Source organism: Nuphar pumila, chromosome 13 (genome assembly GCF_984573655.1).
Source record: "Nuphar pumila chromosome 13, dmNupPumi1.hap1.1, whole genome shotgun sequence".
NCBI classification, from domain to species: domain Eukaryota; kingdom Viridiplantae; phylum Streptophyta; class Magnoliopsida; order Nymphaeales; family Nymphaeaceae; genus Nuphar; species Nuphar pumila.
Window position 1 is genome coordinate 30,197,322 of NC_143261.1, and position 17,580 is coordinate 30,214,901.

At 35.5% G+C, this 17,580-nt stretch overlaps 1 protein-coding gene across 2 annotated transcripts in view; it reads right to left on the bottom strand.

Annotated features, from left to right (window-relative positions):
* Positions 1–3,498: 3,498 nt before the first annotated feature.
* Positions 3,499–17,580, bottom strand: part of LOC149818239 (GroES-like zinc-binding dehydrogenase family protein) — a 47,522-nt gene continuing 33,440 nt past the window's right edge. The window contains exons 8-10 of one of the 2 annotated variants that reach the window (XM_089986013.1): positions 13,807–13,902; positions 13,561–13,722; positions 3,499–3,843 (exon numbers count right to left, since the gene is read on the bottom strand). In XM_089986013.1, coding sequence (XP_089842139.1) covers positions 3,727–3,843; positions 13,561–13,722; positions 13,807–13,902 — 375 coding nt within the window. In that variant the 3' untranslated portion in view covers positions 3,499–3,726. The remainder of the gene's footprint in view (positions 3,844–13,560; positions 13,723–13,806; positions 13,903–17,580) is intronic. The other variant, XM_089986014.1, reaches the window with a different exon arrangement.

Here is a 17,580-nt window from a genome sequence, read left to right on the forward strand (position 1 = left end):
GGATGGGATGACCCACCTATGGACTCCTACCATTTTATAAATTTTAGTTAATTTTTAAAATCCATTCTATGAAATTCAAATTAAATTTATTTTAAATTTAATTAAAACATTTCATAAATTAATTCATAATTCACATGAAATGCTATTACACGTATTTTAATTAAATTCATGCGTAATTAAATTTTCAAAGTCTTAAACATTTAAATAATTTATTTTACTTTATTTTCCTAAGGTAAATTTGAATTTTAAAAGAAACAATTTTAAGAAAATGTACTTCAGATTTTCTAGAAACCCTAGGCGTGTATGGGTTATTTTCACACACACACATATAAATAAATAAATAAATAAATAAATATATATATATATATATATATATATATATATATATATATATATATATATATATATATATATATATATATATATATATATATATATATATATTCTAAACCCTACAAGCCCTCCAATGCATTCTTTTTAGCTAAAAATTGAGATATAATTTTAGCACATAATACAAAATTTTAAAAATTCAAAAATTCAAAAGTTCAAAAGTTCAAAAATTTAAGAAAAAGTCCCCAAAAAATCATGGATATTACACATTAGCCTCAGCCCCTTGGTCAGGTACCTCCTCTGCCCTCTCACCACTACAACTGCAGGTGACCGCATTTCTAGTTTCATTTATTTGGGCATTGAAGTTAGCAACAACCACAATGCAAGCCAATGAGTCACCCTCCTCTCTTTAGATGCTTCCAGGATGGGAGACGAATGTGCCCCCAAACTGCTCAACTTTTTTTGCACATGCTGCTTTAGATATTGGTCACTTTAAAAAGTGTAGTTGTTCTTTGTATGACTGAAGGTTTTTTTTGTTGTTGTTTGAGCATAGCTTTATGTGATTATCGAAAGTGCATTTTATGTAAAAAATGTCAAACACCCATATTTTTGGCTTTGAATGTGGCTTCCTCTCTGCCCACTTCTGCACACTAAACCATGCTTGCAAATTATCAGGATAACCCAATTCGTAGTCCTTCATTGGCTTTTGTTGTTGTGCTACAACACTAGAAGATGATGTGGGTGTCGACCCCTTCGACACCTATTACAGATTCAAAAATTTCTACAATAATAAGACATGAAATATTGAAAAAGCATTGTAAAACACAAACAAACTATTTACGAGGATGAGTAACTCCTCTAATCAAACAAGTCACCATCGATGACAATATTGAAAACGCATTAAAAAAAACAAAAACAAAAACAAAAACAAAAGGGAACACTGTTTAATTCAACCATTAAATTAATAAAAGGGAACACTATTTGATTCAACCGTTAAACAAAAGGGAACATTGTGCTTATTGAAAAAACATGTTGTCGATGGTTCAACAGTGATGAAGTGCCACATATGATTAATTTTAAAAAATAGATGACGAAAGGAAGTAGGTTGGGGGACAAGAAAGAACCCTAGATTATGCAAAAATAAGCAGGATGGAGACTATAACGGGTTTATATATGATTCAAAAAATGCACAAAAAATAAAAAATATCATATATTTGTTATAAATTCATAAATATTTAAGAAATACCGTTATGCGAGATCGTGAAGTAAATGCGAATAAGATATTTGCGAATTTAGTGGTTTTTGGCATTTCACATATATATTTATGTGATTTCATGAAATATATAAGAAAAATAGGATATTTGTAATTTTGGTGGTTTCAGTTTCACCAAAAAATTGCAAATAATTTATGTGAGTTCGTGATGCCTGCATAAAAAAACATGCAATTTTGGATTTAAGTGAGAGTTTACACTAGCCAACGAGCGATACAATTTTATCACAATAAGTCATCAATTCATAGCTGTGAAGGGTAAAAGGGTCTTAATGATGTTGGATATTTGCGAGTTTGGACATAAGGAGAATATCAAAAATTATAAAAATTTTAAAGAATTATGTCAAATTGTCTGTACATTACAGTCATTTTCTATTTTTTTTAATGTATTGAGACTTCACAAAATATATGCGCTCAAGATTTTAATTTGAGTCTTAAGTCAACCCCTTCTTTAATTTTAATAAAACTTTGAAAATAACTTTAAAAATTATGCCAGTCATAAGGACTTTATCAAGTCAAACATTCTTCCAAAACTTGGCTCATAAAAAATCCAACTTAGATTTTTATCACTATGTAAAAATAATAGATTTTTAAGTAAACTATTTTTCTTCAAAGTTAAAATGTATTGCCTTGAATTTCTACAACTTGCCAACTCATTACTACTATGATAGGATTCTCTTTTCAATAAAAGAAAATTTAAACATGGCAAATTTCAAAATTCATGGGTACCTCATGAGTTTTTGCATTTTCAAAATATTATTTCATTACAAAATTTTATTTTAAATAAATTTTTATCACCCAAAATGGAAAAAAAATTATGATCTCAATAAATCATTTTAACAATATTTTATTTTAACATACTTTCAACTTTAATTAAGTCCTAATGATCAGATATGACAAAATCATTATCAAGTTTAAAATAGAATTTAACCAAATAACTAAACTAATAACAACCAAGTATCCATTATCTTGGTATAGGGTGTCTCAATTTATTTTATAATTAGGATAAAATGTTAAGAAGTTACATTTGCTAATAATCTAAGAAAACTCATGCATTTAAAATTAGCATATTATATTAGCAATGTAGAACAATCAAAACATATTGCAAAGTACCATTAGTTTTATTGGCTAGGTTCAAATTGATTAAAAACTAGCAAGTAAACACTTGCCTCCAAACACATAATTCTTCGACAATATAAAACTATTGGATTAAACAAAAATTAATGAACTAACATATTCATATCAATGGGTAGTGGTGGGCTTTTGGGAAAGTCAGGCCGATCAGGTGTCTTGATTCAAGCAACGGTACAGAGGAATAACAAAATGAAGTGAGAGGCCAGGAGGCAGGGGAAACTGTCGAGTCAAGCATGCTTGATGACCAGGTTGGCCAAAAAGGAGGCAACACTATGGATACCATGACCAATCACCATCGAGACAAAATAATCTTAGAGGGTAAGAAATAACTTGGATGTAAAACTAAGTTCAAGAGTTGTTAGGTTTTAGGTTTTGGTTTCAAGCTCAAATATGTTGCAAAACTATCACTTTAAAATTGTTGGAAAAATACGCATTAAAATACTCGGGTCAAGCCAGGTCATGTTGGATATCCAACAAAAATCATAATCCAAATTCGACTCTCATACTACTCGGCTCGGGTTTTGGTAACCTGAATAATACATCAGATGGAATTTTTTATGACGATACTCGAGAATGCAGGTTTGGGTTGCATTGGGTACCCGACACAAAGCCAACCCATTGGCGGCTCTATCTTCATGGTTCTTACCGTAGGCTGTCTAGCCTATCTGGGTAGAAACAACATTTTATGTAGAATTTGCACACGTGAACGTTTTTCTGAAGGAGTTGGACGCATGATCGATGTAGCTTCACTTTTGTAACCGCACTTAAAAGAGTGAAAGAAACCAAAACATAACTCATGATTTGTACATAATGAAGAGTTTGGAATGGAAGAAACACACGTTACACAAAGCAAGCTTGTGCACAGGCACGGCAGGATGAACAGCCATTGAGATGAAAATGACAAATCAAAGAAACTAAAAAAAAAAAACATGCACTTGGGCAAGTGCCGGTGCATGATAAATGAAGCAGTAAGTAGTACACCAGGAAAACATTTAATTTGATACGTGGATAACACAACGCAAGCAGTTGCCTTCTTTCATCAAGTCAAATGCTTTGTTTATATCAGCAAATGAGAAGTTATTCGTGATCAGCTCATCGATCTGAATTTCCTGCAATCAAACATTACTACACAGATGCATAAGAATTAAAAGAGGAATATACGAGAAACAATCAGTATCACGTGTTATTGCACACGTTCCTCAGGATTTTTTTTTGCAATGAACTTTCCTAGTGCTTATTGACCACTACAAGCTGTTGCATACATTTTTTGCAAACTGTATAACCAGCAAGGAATCAGTAAAATGAATAGAACTGTGACCAAGTGAACTGTCCTCTCTACTTGCTTTGCCACTTCTTACCAAGTTTGTTGAGACAAGTTTGTTAGAATATGATGCGAGTGTTCCTTTGTAAATATATATATATATATATATATATATATATATATATATATGTGTGTGTGTGTGTGTGTTCATATACATACATGTATTGATGTATATATATTTTTGTATGTATATATATGTCCATATATATAGGTATATTTTTTGTTGCTGTAATTTGTTGTACCCTCTAGGGGTATTTTTGGTCTTTTGACCCTAATAATAGGAACAGCCCATTAGGAGCTAAATTGTTTTTCTTACTTTTATTTTTCTTTATTTTTATTATTGTTGTCCTTTGTTATATTGTCAAGGGCATTATTGTCCTTGACAATATAACCGTTGGGGGCTCCCCAATGGCTAGAATTCTAGTCGTTGGGAGCTCCTCACTCCCCACTTTGTGTATAAATATAGGACTTTAAGTTCCTTGTATTCTATGCATTTTGTGTGCATTTAATCTTAATAAAGATTATATTTTTTATCTTTTGTGTGTTAGCCCTTTGTGACGGTGTATTTTGCCCATAAGTGGCTTTTGTAATTGTGGATCTTGTAGCCCTTTAGTGGCATTGTATTTATTCACACCTTATTTGACTATATGGTATGAAAAGTCATCGATATTGACGATCGTGTGAAGCTTGTTTGTGTGGACGTGAGATCGATGATCGTATGATCAAGAACTCATGGTGTTCTAAAGAACCTTGCTTATATTATTTTTTTCTTTTTCTCTCTATCTCCCTCTCTTATTTTATTGTATCAATAGATGATGAATGAAAAGTCGTCGTTTCTCTTCTTGGAAGACTCAATGACACTAATAATGTGACGTAGGCATCCATAGTAAAACATAAAATTTGGCAAAAGGGTCTATGGGGTTTGGTTGATGGCTCCAAGAAAGAACCAAAACTGGTTCTCTCAAAGAATGAAAATGGCAAATAGGTGATGCTTCAAAGAGAAGGAATGAATAAAGTTGTTAATTACGAAAGGAGATGAAAAGAGTAGAAAATAGGTCATTCCAAAATCATGGGATGACTCATTAATAGTGTTGACATCAATAAATGTTCTAGTTTGACAAAATTTGATTTTTCTAGTGATGCTTGGAAGAATCTCCAAGATATGTATTGTGTTAAAGACATAGCCTATGTTTGTAACCCCCAAAATAAAGTGAGGATCATGACCCAAAGAGACATGAGCATAAGAGAATATTATAATGCTCTTTTTCTTCTTTGTGATATATTAGCCGTTTTAGAGCCTAAGTGACATTGTCCCAATGACATAAAGCTCTGTGCATTTCTTCAATTTGTTAATGGGCTTAGTGTTAAAATATGTTGTACATATATATATTTATATATATAGATCACGACACATACACATATATATATTAATTATATATATATATATATATATATATATATATATATATATATATATATATATATATTTATATCTTTTGTAAATAGACCCATATAGGGGTAAAACAGTCTTTTTACTTCTTATCGCATATTATATTTTTTCTCCTTTTCTTTTATTTCCTTTTTTTCTTTCTTTTTTATTTTCTTTATTCTTTTCCTTTTCCTCCTTGGAATGGGCCCCACCTAGGGGGACGTTGGAGCATCCAACGGTCATATTTATGACCGTTGGAAGGGCTCCAACGTCCCTCTAGGAGCCCTTCCAAGGCCTCCTCTTTTGTCTATAAATAAAGGGGTTTCTCCCCATTGTAAAGCATGCTTCTTTGAAGCCTTTTGAGTGGAATATATATTTTTCCTCTTCTTTTGGGTGCCTTACCACTTTAAGTGGTTGTGTTGTTCTTTTGCCCATTAGTGGCTATTTGTGTATGTGCGTGCTCTCTTGTTTTGCTCTTGGAGACTTCATCCGGCACTTCATTACATGGTATCAGAGCCTTGGTTGATAAAGCTTCATCGGATCTTCTTTTGACAAGTAATAATATCCTTCTCTTTCGTGCATTTATATTCCTCTTCTACAAATGGCCAACAAGGATGCAAAAATCGACCTCTCATTCAAATTGGATGGGACCAATTATCGCATGTGGGCGGCCGCCATGGAAAACAATCTCAAAGGTAAAAAACTTTGGGGTTATGTATGTGGAACCATTCCGGAACCACAATTGAAGTTGACTAAGTTTGAAGGTAATGAGGAAAAAGCTTTGAACGAAGAGGAAAAAGAGAAGGCTATTCTTGATTACTTTTCTAAATTAGAAGATTGGGAAAGTGAGCATGCTAAAATTTTAGCATGGTTCATGAACAATGTTGAATTAAAGATTTGTGCAAATCTCGCCAAATTCAAGAAGGCTAATGAAGCTTGGTTCTTTATGAAAGGCATGTACACTCAAAGAGACCTTGCTAGGCATTTCTTCCTACAAGAAAAGGTAAGAGCTACTAAACAAGGTGATATGAGTATTAGGGACTACTATAGTGCCCTATCCTCTTTATGGGATGAACTTGTCCTTCTCGAACCCCAATGGGAGGGTAGTGCTATTGCTATGAGGCAAGAGCAAATGGAAAAAGAAAGATTTTTCCAATTTATTCATGGGCTTCGCCCCGAATTTGAGCAACTTAGAGGATCCCTTCTCCATAGGGCTTCTACTCCTCTAAGTGATATTTTGGCCGACTTATGTCAAGAAGAGACTCGTTTGGCATTAAAACGAGATGTTGATGAAGTTCATGCCGTATCTAGACCCGGCAACAATGTAAGGCCATACAAACCACCTCATTTCTTCAAAAATAATGGTGGTGGAGGAAGGAAAATCATTTGCCATAATTGTAATGAACCGGGCCATATTCGTCCGGATTGCCCAAGATTTAAAAAGAAGGTGGCCTCCGTTGGTGAAGCTCCTCCAAATGAAGACTCAAAGAAAGATGGTGACATAAAAGAGTCTCTTGCTCATCTTACCGAAACTCTTCAACAATTCATGAAGATGAGCTCCTCTCAGTTTTCTTCTACACCATCCACTTCCGGCGCCGCTATCTCCTCCTTCCCAGGTATGACCTCTTGGATTCTTGATTCGGGTGCCTCCTTTCATATGACTCCGAATGCATCACTCTTATCAAAAACAAGTCTCAACAAATTTAAATCTTTTGTCTCCACTGCCGATGGAACATCCTTGGATGTTGAAGGCATTGGGAATCTTGAGAAAACTTATAATGAAAACAAAGAATTTTTTGTTCCCAAAATTCGAATTATTCCAAAACTTAATTTAAATCTATTTTCCGTTTCCCAAATTACCGATTTTGAATGTAATGTCACTTTTTCACCTACCCATTGCTATGTGCAGGATCTCCGGTCCGGGAAGCGGATTGGGCAAGGCCATAGAAGAGGGGATCTTTATTATATGGATTTTTTGTCATTGCCAACCAAATCATTTTGTAATCATGTTCAATCCAAAGATATTGAGACTTGGCATAAAAGACTTGGACATCCTAGTGTTTCTAAATTGTATCTCTTTCCTTTTTTGGAAAAATTTTGTAATACAAATACATTCACATGCAATGATTGTATCCTTGGAAAAATTCATTCGCTTCCGTATTCTCATAGTAATTTTGTGTCAAAAAGACCTTTTGAACTTGTGCATTCCGATGTATGGGGACCGGCACCCGTTCTGTCCAAGGGAGGCTACTCTTACTATGTTAGTTTTGTTGATGACTTTACTAGATATACATGGGTATACATTATTAAAAATAAATCCGATGTCTTTAATAATTTTAAAGAATTTCATATTCTTATTCAAAACCAATTTCAAAACAATATAGCTATATTTAGATCCGACTCTGGAGGAGAATACATGTCTAAAGATTTTCAAAATTATTTCAAAACAAATGGAATTTTACATCAACGATCTTGTCCTAAAACCCCACAACAAAATGGTCTTGCGGAAAGAAAACATAGACATTTAATTGAAACTACAAGAACACTTTTTGTTTCTAAAAATGTTCCTAAAAACTTTTGGGCCGAAGCTCTTCTTACCGCAACATATTTAATCAATTGTATGCCCTCTGCTTCTTTAAAAAATGTATCACCTTTTGAAAAATTATTCAAAATTACTCCAGATTTTAATAGATTAAGGATATTTGGATGTAAATGTTTTGTGCTTGTTCAAGGACAAGATAAACTATCACCTAAAGCTATTGAATGTGCATTCATTGGATATGGTGAAAATCAAAAAGGTTATAGATGCTATGACACTCGAAATAATAAACTCTATAAATCAAGAAATGTAAATTTTCTTGAAGAACAAAATGGATTTGATGTTCACACATCTAGAGAAAACCTTGACTATTCCTTCCTATTTGATCTTGCTCCTAGAATTGAAACACCAGATGCAAGTACTTGCGATAATACTTGTGATGGCATCTCCCATCATAATGATATACTTCAGCATGGTAATGATTCTCAAGTTGAGAATCTTAATGAAATGAATGTATATACCCGGCGGTCAGGAATTGAACATCAACCTGCTCTTGAAAGATATTCTCAAGATCTCTCATTAGAAGAACCTATTAATGCACCTAGGAGATCTTCTCGTAATAGTAGACCTCCACAAAAATTTGTATCTTATGAATCTTTCTCACCTAATTATAGGGCTTGTCTCATGTTAATTCATTCATATCATGAGCCTACTTCCTTTAAAGAAGCTAAAGATCATCCACATTGGATTGAAGCAATGAAAGTTGAATTAGAGGCTCTTAACAAAGCTAAAACTTGGAGTATTATTCCCCAACCATCAGGAAAAAAGGCAATTGGGTGTAGATGGGTATATAAAGTTAAAACCAAGTGTGATGGATCTCTTGAGAGATACAAGGCTCGTTTGGTTGCAAAAGGCTATGCCCAAGAATATGTAATTGATTATGAGGAAACCTTTGCTCCCGTAGCTAGGATGACTAGTGTAAGAACTTTAATTGCCTTAGCCTCCATTAAACAATGGCCTATATATCAACTTGACGTTAAAAACGCTTTTTTAAATGGAAATTTATATGAAGAAGTGCTTATGGATCCTCCGCCAGGTCTTGAAATTGGTAAAGGAAATATTCTAAAGTTAAATAAAGCTCTCTATGGTCTTAAACAAGCACCTAAAGCTTGGTATGATCTTTTTAGCAAAGTAGTTCTTGATAATGGTTTCTCCTCATGTTATACTGATACTGCTTTGTTTGTTAAAAATTCTAATGATCACATTACAATTCTGTTATTATATGTTGATGACATGATTATCACAGGTAATGATAAGAGAGGTATTAACCTTATTAAGAATATTCTCAAAGAAAATTTTGATATGTCTGATCTTGGTTATCTAAGATATTTTTTAGGTATTGAAGTTGCATACTCTCCCAAAGGGTATGTCCTCTCTCAGATGAAGCTTGCCTCCGACATTATTGACAGATCTGGACTGACTGATGACAAGAAGGTGGAGACGCCAGAAATAATCAATGCCAAGATGAGAGCTAGTGATGGCACTCCTTTAGCTGATCCCACACCTTATCGTCAATTGATTGGGTCGCTCACATACTTATCCATCACTAGGCCCGATATTTCTCATGCAGTTCATAGTGCAAGTCAATTTCAGACTGCTCCCTCCACCATTCACATGGCTGCTGTCATGAGAATTATCAGATATCTGAAAGGCACCATAACAAAAGGATTATTCTTACCCTCTTCTTCACCTCTTACTTTACTTGCTTATACTGACTCTGATTGGGGTGGTAACCCCGATGATCGTATTTCTACCACAGGGTATTGTGTGTTTCTTGGAGAGTCACTTATCTCTTGGAGGTGTAAGAAGCAACAGAAAGTTTCACTCTCTTCTACTGAAGCAGAGTATCGTGCGATGGCCACTACCACCACGGAGATCGTATGGTTAAGAAGCTTGCTTAAAGATATGGGAGTCTCATTCTCAACTCCCTCAAAGCTGTGCTGCGACAACAAGAGCTCTATCTACATTGCCAGCAATGACACCTTTCATGAAAGAACAAAGCACATTGAGATGGATTGCCATTATGTTCGTGATGAGTTCCTACGAGGCACCATTCAATTGCCTTATGTTCCAACCGAGTACCAGTTGGCGGACTTCTTCACCAAAGCTTTGCCATCGCCTCGTTTCTTCTTTCTCCTTAGCAAACTCTCGGTGATCTCACCGTGTGTTTGAGGGGGGGTGTTAAAATATGTTGTACATATATATATTTATATATATAGATCACGACACATACACATATATATATTAATTATATATATGTCTATGTGTCTATCTACATATATAAATATATATATATTTATATCTTTTGTAAATAGACCCATATAGGGGTAAAACAGTCTTTTTACTTCTTATCGCATATTGTATTTTTTCTTTCTTTTTTATTTTCTTTATTCTTTTCCTTTTCCTCCTTGGAATGGGCCCCACCTAGGGGGACGTTGGAGCATCCAACTGTCATATTTATGACCGTTGGAAGGGCTCCAACGTCCCTCTAGGAGCCCTTCCAAGGCCTCCTCTTTTGTCTATAAATAAAGGGGTTTCTCCCCATTGTAAAGCATGCTTCTTTGAAGCCTTTTGAGTGGAATATATATTTTTCCTCTTCTTTTGGGTGCCTTACCACTTTAAGTGGTTGTGTTGTTCTTTTGCCCATTAGTGGCTATTTGTGTATGTGCGTGCTCTCTTGTTTTGCTCTTGGAGACTTCATCCGGCACTTCATTACACTTAGACCCGAGTTTGAGGAGACCAAATCTGCTCCTCCATAGAGAGGGTATTCCTACCATAATTGAAACTCTAGAAGAATTGACTATGAAAGAAAATAGGTTAGAGAAACCCACCACTTCCAAGGATGAATAGTCGGTTTTTTCTATGTCAAAACCCGAAAACCATACAAGAACTTACAAGCCTCCTCACTTTGGAAGAAACTCAAATGACTATGAAAACAAGAAGAGTGGTAAAATAATATGCAATTTTTGCAACGAGCCGGGCCACATCAAGCCATTTTGCTCAAAGAGGAGAAGAAAAGATCGAAGAGATGAAAAAAAGTGGCCTCCATAGGGTCATCTTTTGAAAGAAATTGTGTAGATGAAAGCTCCAAAAGCGTTGGCTCAATGTCACTAGCACAACTCATAGATGCACTACAACCAATGTTAAAAAATCAAGCCTCTTTCCCCTTTGGTGTGGTCGTATCTACGTGCATTGATCTTAATAAGACTTCTTGGATTCTTAATTTCAGTGCTTCCTTTCATATGACTCCAAATGAGTCCATACTATATGAATGCTATATTAACCCAAATCATTCTTATGTTTCAACTACCGATAAAACTTTTGTTATACTGATACTGCATTGTTTGTTAAATCTTCTGATGCAGGTATAGTCATCTTATTCCTTTATGTGGATGATATGATTATCACAAGAGGTGATAAACAGAGAGATAGTCAGATCAAAGATGCTCTAAAAAACAATTTTGATATAACAGATCTTGGTTTTCTTCGATATTTTCTTGGAATTGAAGTTGCTTATTCACCCCGTGGGTATTTTTTGTCTCATACTAAGTATGCAGCTGAGATAATTGAAAGGTCTGGTCTTACTGATGAAAAGAGAGTTTACACATTAGAGATCATCAATTCAAAAATGAAGAAAGATGATGAAGAACCTCTGAAAGATCTAACTCCATATTGCCAAATGATTGGCGCTCTAACTTACATTTTTATTGCTCGTCATGATATTGCCCATGTTATTCATATTGCTAGTCAATTCCAACATTCTCCCACTACAATACATGAGTGTTGTAATGATGATAGTTAGATATGTTAAAAATACTATTAATCATGATTTATTTTTTATCATCTTCATCCTTAATAGATATTATTGCATATTCTGACTTTGATTGAGTAGGAGATGTAAATGATTGTCGCTCAACCATAGGTTTTTGTATTTTTATAGGTGAATCCTTGATATCTTAAAGATGCAAAAAGCAACAAAAAATGTTCATGTCCTCTACAGAAGCTAATTATTGTGTCATGACCACTACGACTTTTGAATTAGTGTGGTTGTGACAATTACTAGAAGACTTGAGAGTCTATATAAATGAACACTCAAGATTATGTCGTGATAACAAGAGCATCGTCTAGCAATCATACATTTCATGAGTGAACAAAACATATTGAAATAGATTGCCATTATATCCATGAAGAAATCCTGAAGAAGACCATCACTTTACCATATGTACCATCTGAGTATCAACTGATGGATTTCTTCACTAAGGCACTGCCCTCTCTCAGATTCCACTTTTTCCTAGGCAAACTCTTGGTTGTCACTCTATGAGTTTTAGGGGGGTGTTAGAATATGATATGAGTGTTCATTTGTATATATATATATATATCATTGTCATTGATATCGGTGATATTTTAAAAATAATGCGAGAAACACCAATATCTCTTGCGATATTTTCAAAATATCGCAATATTTTTTGAAAAAAACTCTTTTTTATTTTAAGTTTGCATTTTCTATTTTTTGTTTCATTTATATTTTAAAACATGTTTCTTTATATTTTTGAAAGAAAAATAATGCAAAACTTATTATTTTCTTAGTTTTTTTTTGTTATTTATATATTTTTAAATTTTTTTAAACTCCCGAGATATTCTCGAGGTTTATCAACTTTTGAAAATCTCTCTGAGAAATGCCCTCGTCGAGAAATTACCTTTATATATATAGGTATATTTTTTTGTTGTTGTACCCTCTATAGGTATTTTGTTTGATCCTTGTAATAGGAACAACCCATAAAGGGCTAAGCTGTTTTTATTATTTTTATTTCTCTTCATTTTTATTATTGTTGTCCTTTGTTATATTGTCAAGGTCATTATTGTCCTTGACAATATAACCGTTGGGAGCTCCCAACAGCTATATTGGGAGCTCCTCACTCCCCACCTTGTGTATAAATATGGGACTTTAAGTCCCTTGTATTCTATGCATTTTGTGTGCATTTAATCTTAATAATGATTATATTTTTTATCTTTTGTGTGTCGGCCCTTTGTGGCTTTTGTATTTTGCCCATAAGTGGCTTTTGTGATTGTGTATCTTGTAGCCCTTTAGTGTCATTGTGTTTGTGAACACCTTATTTCGTTGCAAAGTTCAGGTTCCGCCTTCTCTTATCTGTTTTACCAAGGCAACATTTGCTTTCATCATAGGTGGGGATGAGCAACCACAACTGAGAAAGTAGAAGCTATGATTGTTGGTCACAAGGTTAATCTCGAGATCAAGAATCACGGGCTTCAAGGGATGAGCATTCTCAAGAATTACAATCACAGCCGCATACCCTTTTATGTTTCAATAAACTTGAGAAAGAGGTGTGCTTGCGATTTGCAATCACAAGATCTTGCGAAAATCCAAGAATCAAAGGGTGTTACAAGCACCCTAAGTCTATGCCTACCAGCAATTCAAGACATACCAGATGATGAAAGATAGGGATATGGGAAACAACCTTCTTTAAATACATGTCCACAAGCATGGGCAACTCAGATTTGGGCTTCCATCCACCGAACAGAGAGCCCTTCAAGGTTCTGCCGGATAGTAGTAGTCCATAGTGGGCTGAAACTTCAGGTTTTACTTTTGGAACTCCAAGAGTCACAGTTAGGCCCCAACCCTGAATGGAATATGAACAATGTGAAGTGAAATTGACATCGGTTCAAATGTGGTATGAGTAAATAGCAGGGAGAATGTTATTAACATGACAGCAAGACTGTAAGGCAGTTGAGATGGCTCCAGTATCACCAACACATTCAAATGAATAGTCTACTCCTCCATCAGTAATACCTTTAATAACCTGGAAAATAAAACTTGATTACGTAATTGTAAGCAGACAGTGCTCGTATTGATGCATAGAAAAGACAACACCGTCCAAAACTTAGGCATCATACTACATGAAAAAAAACCCCATCAAACATGAAACAAAAGGTCACTTTACAGAGAAATAAACCCACTAGTAAATTCTATGTTGTTACCTTTATGTTCACATATGATAAACATGAAAAGGAAACTAAATTGAACTTTAGTACATGCATTTCTTTAATTCATACAATCACTTCATTCCTCATTGAGGATAATGATAAATCAACTGTTTTCTAACCAGAGTAAGATCCAGAAGAAACATGGTTATATCGAGTTGGTACCAAGGAAAGGCTACAAGAAGCTTCCCTATGTCTGACAAACAACTTCAGGGTCGTGGAAAGAATTACTCATTGATGTCCCTTACAAGTTCAATTCTCATTTGTCTCATCACATGAAAAAACATCCATGACTTCCAATGCTCATGCATAAATATGTACCTACCAAACACAACACACGCTTTATTCGAAGCACAAACAAACACATAATAGCCACGAGATGGGGATTTCTCTCTCACTGCTTATATACAAAATCTGTAATAACCGCAATGTTTACATTTAAAGTTTTTAGTATTTTAGGCATAAAATGGGCGAATCTGGGCACGGATCCAAGTTTAAGATCCAGAACCCATATTATACGAGATAAACCTATTTAAATATTAAAATATGTAAATAGGAAAATAAATAAAATAAATACATAGGAGGGGTTTCAGATCCAATTATGAACCCATATTTTTTTAAATAAGACCCGGATCCAACATGTGGTTGGACCCCGAGTGCGGGTCGTGGGTCGGACTCGGACCCGGCCCACACACTGTAAAGGAAAAAAAAAATACAAAAGGGGGGGGGGGGGGGGGTGATAAGAGGGCCGCCCGATAAAAATGAAGAGGGAGGAAACCCTCTTCCCCGATAAGCCGCAGGTTAGGGTTCTTTTGAACCCTAACATTTTTTAAAATGGGGAAGGGGGAAAGCCGCAGCCGCCGGGAGGGTATTTTTCCCTTCCTTTTCGGGGGGGGGGGGGGGGGCATCCACCTACAAAGGGAGGACCCCGAACCCTTCCTTCTCTCTCTCGCTGTCCCATTCTCTCTCTCACTCTCTTCTACCTCTCTAAACCTCGAATCACCTCCGATCTCGGGCTGCAGCTCGAGGCCTTGCAGTGAAGAGCCGACCTCGCCGGTGGTGGTGCTGTCCAGGCCGATCGACCCCTCTCGTGGATGCCGCAACACCCTCGCCGGATAATGGTAGGTTTTCTGTGATTGTTTTTTTTTCAGGTTAATCATGTGTTGGTGGAGTGTGGGTTGTCTACAACCCAAATCGATAGGGTTTGTTTAGGATTGTTATCGTAAAGGGGGTTATTGGTTTCACATTTCTGTAAAAAGGGAATTTCAATTTCGGCTACGGTGAAAAATCCAAATAAGTGATGGGGTATTCGTGTAATAAAACGAGGGGCTTTGAATGTTGATGGAATTTTGCTGAGTTCGGTTAGGGGCTTCTCGAATCCCTAATAACCTATGAATTTTCTGGGTTGTTCAAGGGACAACCTTCGATTCCTGCCGACTGGGGCATTGATGGGTACACTGTTGGTACCAGAACAATATGACAACTTGTGTGTGTGTCGGATATATGAAATTCTATTAATTAGTGGGTGTGATTTCATATTAAATTGATAATGTTGAATCGTCGCTTTTGTTTTGTTTGTTGGGTTTGTTTAGTTGACTCTTACCCTATCTGGATATGGACGATTGGTATGCCTGTTAACAGTTTAGGATTTGATAGGTTGATTCGGTTTGCCTACGTGACTAAAAGTATCATAGGTAGCCTGTTGCCAACGCTGCTTTCATATCACTTGACAATTACTATAAAATCGGATTACCTGTGATTTCACTGTCTGTGAGCAAATCTGGTTATCTGTTGATGACTGTTATCAGACCTGGATACATGTTAATCTCATATATCAGACTCTGCTTATCTTTTAAGATAATTCTGGTTCTGCTTATACCTTATGCTAACATATTCTATCTCTCAATCCATAAAGATTAAGGTAGGGTTTCACAGGTTACTATTAAGGATTGTTTAGCACCACCATTAAGGTTTCTAATTTGTGAATAACTTGTGGTATAAATACAATTATTATAACTGAATATAGTATACGGATTCTCACACACATAGATCCGTATTTAACTAGGTCACACACAACTTACACACTTAAATACAGGACTAACTCTAGTATGGGGATTAGGTGCTGCTTGGTCCTTCGTGCACTCTGTTATCAACTGAAGGGCTGTAGTTTCGACTTCATAAGGACCTGATATTTGAATGCAAAATACTTGAAATCTCACGAATCAGTTCTGTGCATATTTTTGAAGATCTCATGAATTGTTTTTTTTTTCTTTATTATATGAAATGTTGATGTGAGGCATGCCTAGGACCTGTGCACATTAATTTGGTTAACTTATGTTAGGTGGATATTGCAATATGTTGTTGTTCAATAGAATGTAGCATATGAAGAGTAGCCTTAAGTGAGCAACTTATTATTTTGAAGAAAATTTCTTGTAATGGATACCTATACATTGTTTGCTTTACCCCAATTTTATGCTCATGGCAAATTTGCATGCTGAATTGTGATAACCAACAGGCCCAATTACTGTAGCTGGACTGTGACCTAATCAAATCCAAAACCCCTTGTACCTGTTGGAGGAAAATGTTAAGACTTAATTCTTGCACATGTGGGATTCAAAATTTATAGGCCTAGATAGGCTGGGTGAGTTGTTTCAGCAGTACTCCATTAGCTGTTGTGTATATGTACCATGCTCAATCATCAAAAAGGGACTATACCCATTATATTGGAACATAACACAAAATGGATTGGATGAACTATAACTAGTGTCATTTGGGAAACCCAGCCTAATGGGCAATATGGGTTGAATACCTGGTACGGGTACTAGACTATTAGCTTTTATGCTGTGGCAATAAAACTGATGAAAAACTTAATATTAAAGGTTGTGCGCCCGACTGGTTTAAAGGTACCGGGGCCTTGGTGCTTGACGGTTTAAAGACACCGAAACATTATGAATAATGATCAAAACACTGGTAAGAAACTTAAATTTAATTTCTGTGCTTGACTGGTTTAAAGGCACCGAAGCACTTTGAGTGGGTTTAAGCAATCAATATGGAAAAGGGATTTGGATGATTTATTCACCTTGGTAAATAAACTAAGGATGAGAATTCTACTGCCGTGGTAGTAGAAGGAAGTTGGGGAAATGCCCTGCACTTCGGGAAATAAATTTAAATAAAAAGAGTAACCCACTCAGTTTCAGGCTTACCTTGGAGAGGGTAGGTGGTACAAAACTCTGGGGACATGTGTTTAGTTTCGAGCGTAAAGCGACTCGTTGGTCCCAGTCCTCAGAGTCGGGGGACCCAGACTACCAAATGTGTCATAGGTGGTAGTTCCATATTCTTCTGCAGAAGTTAGGGATGCATCCTGTTTTGGTTTTGGCCTTTGGGAGATTCTCTCGGTCACTGGCCGCTCCCTTGGGATTTCAGTCACAGTTAGAATGTTCGGGTTAATAAAACAACTTTGAATAATATACCCCCGAACGTTCTCTTCTGTGATGGTT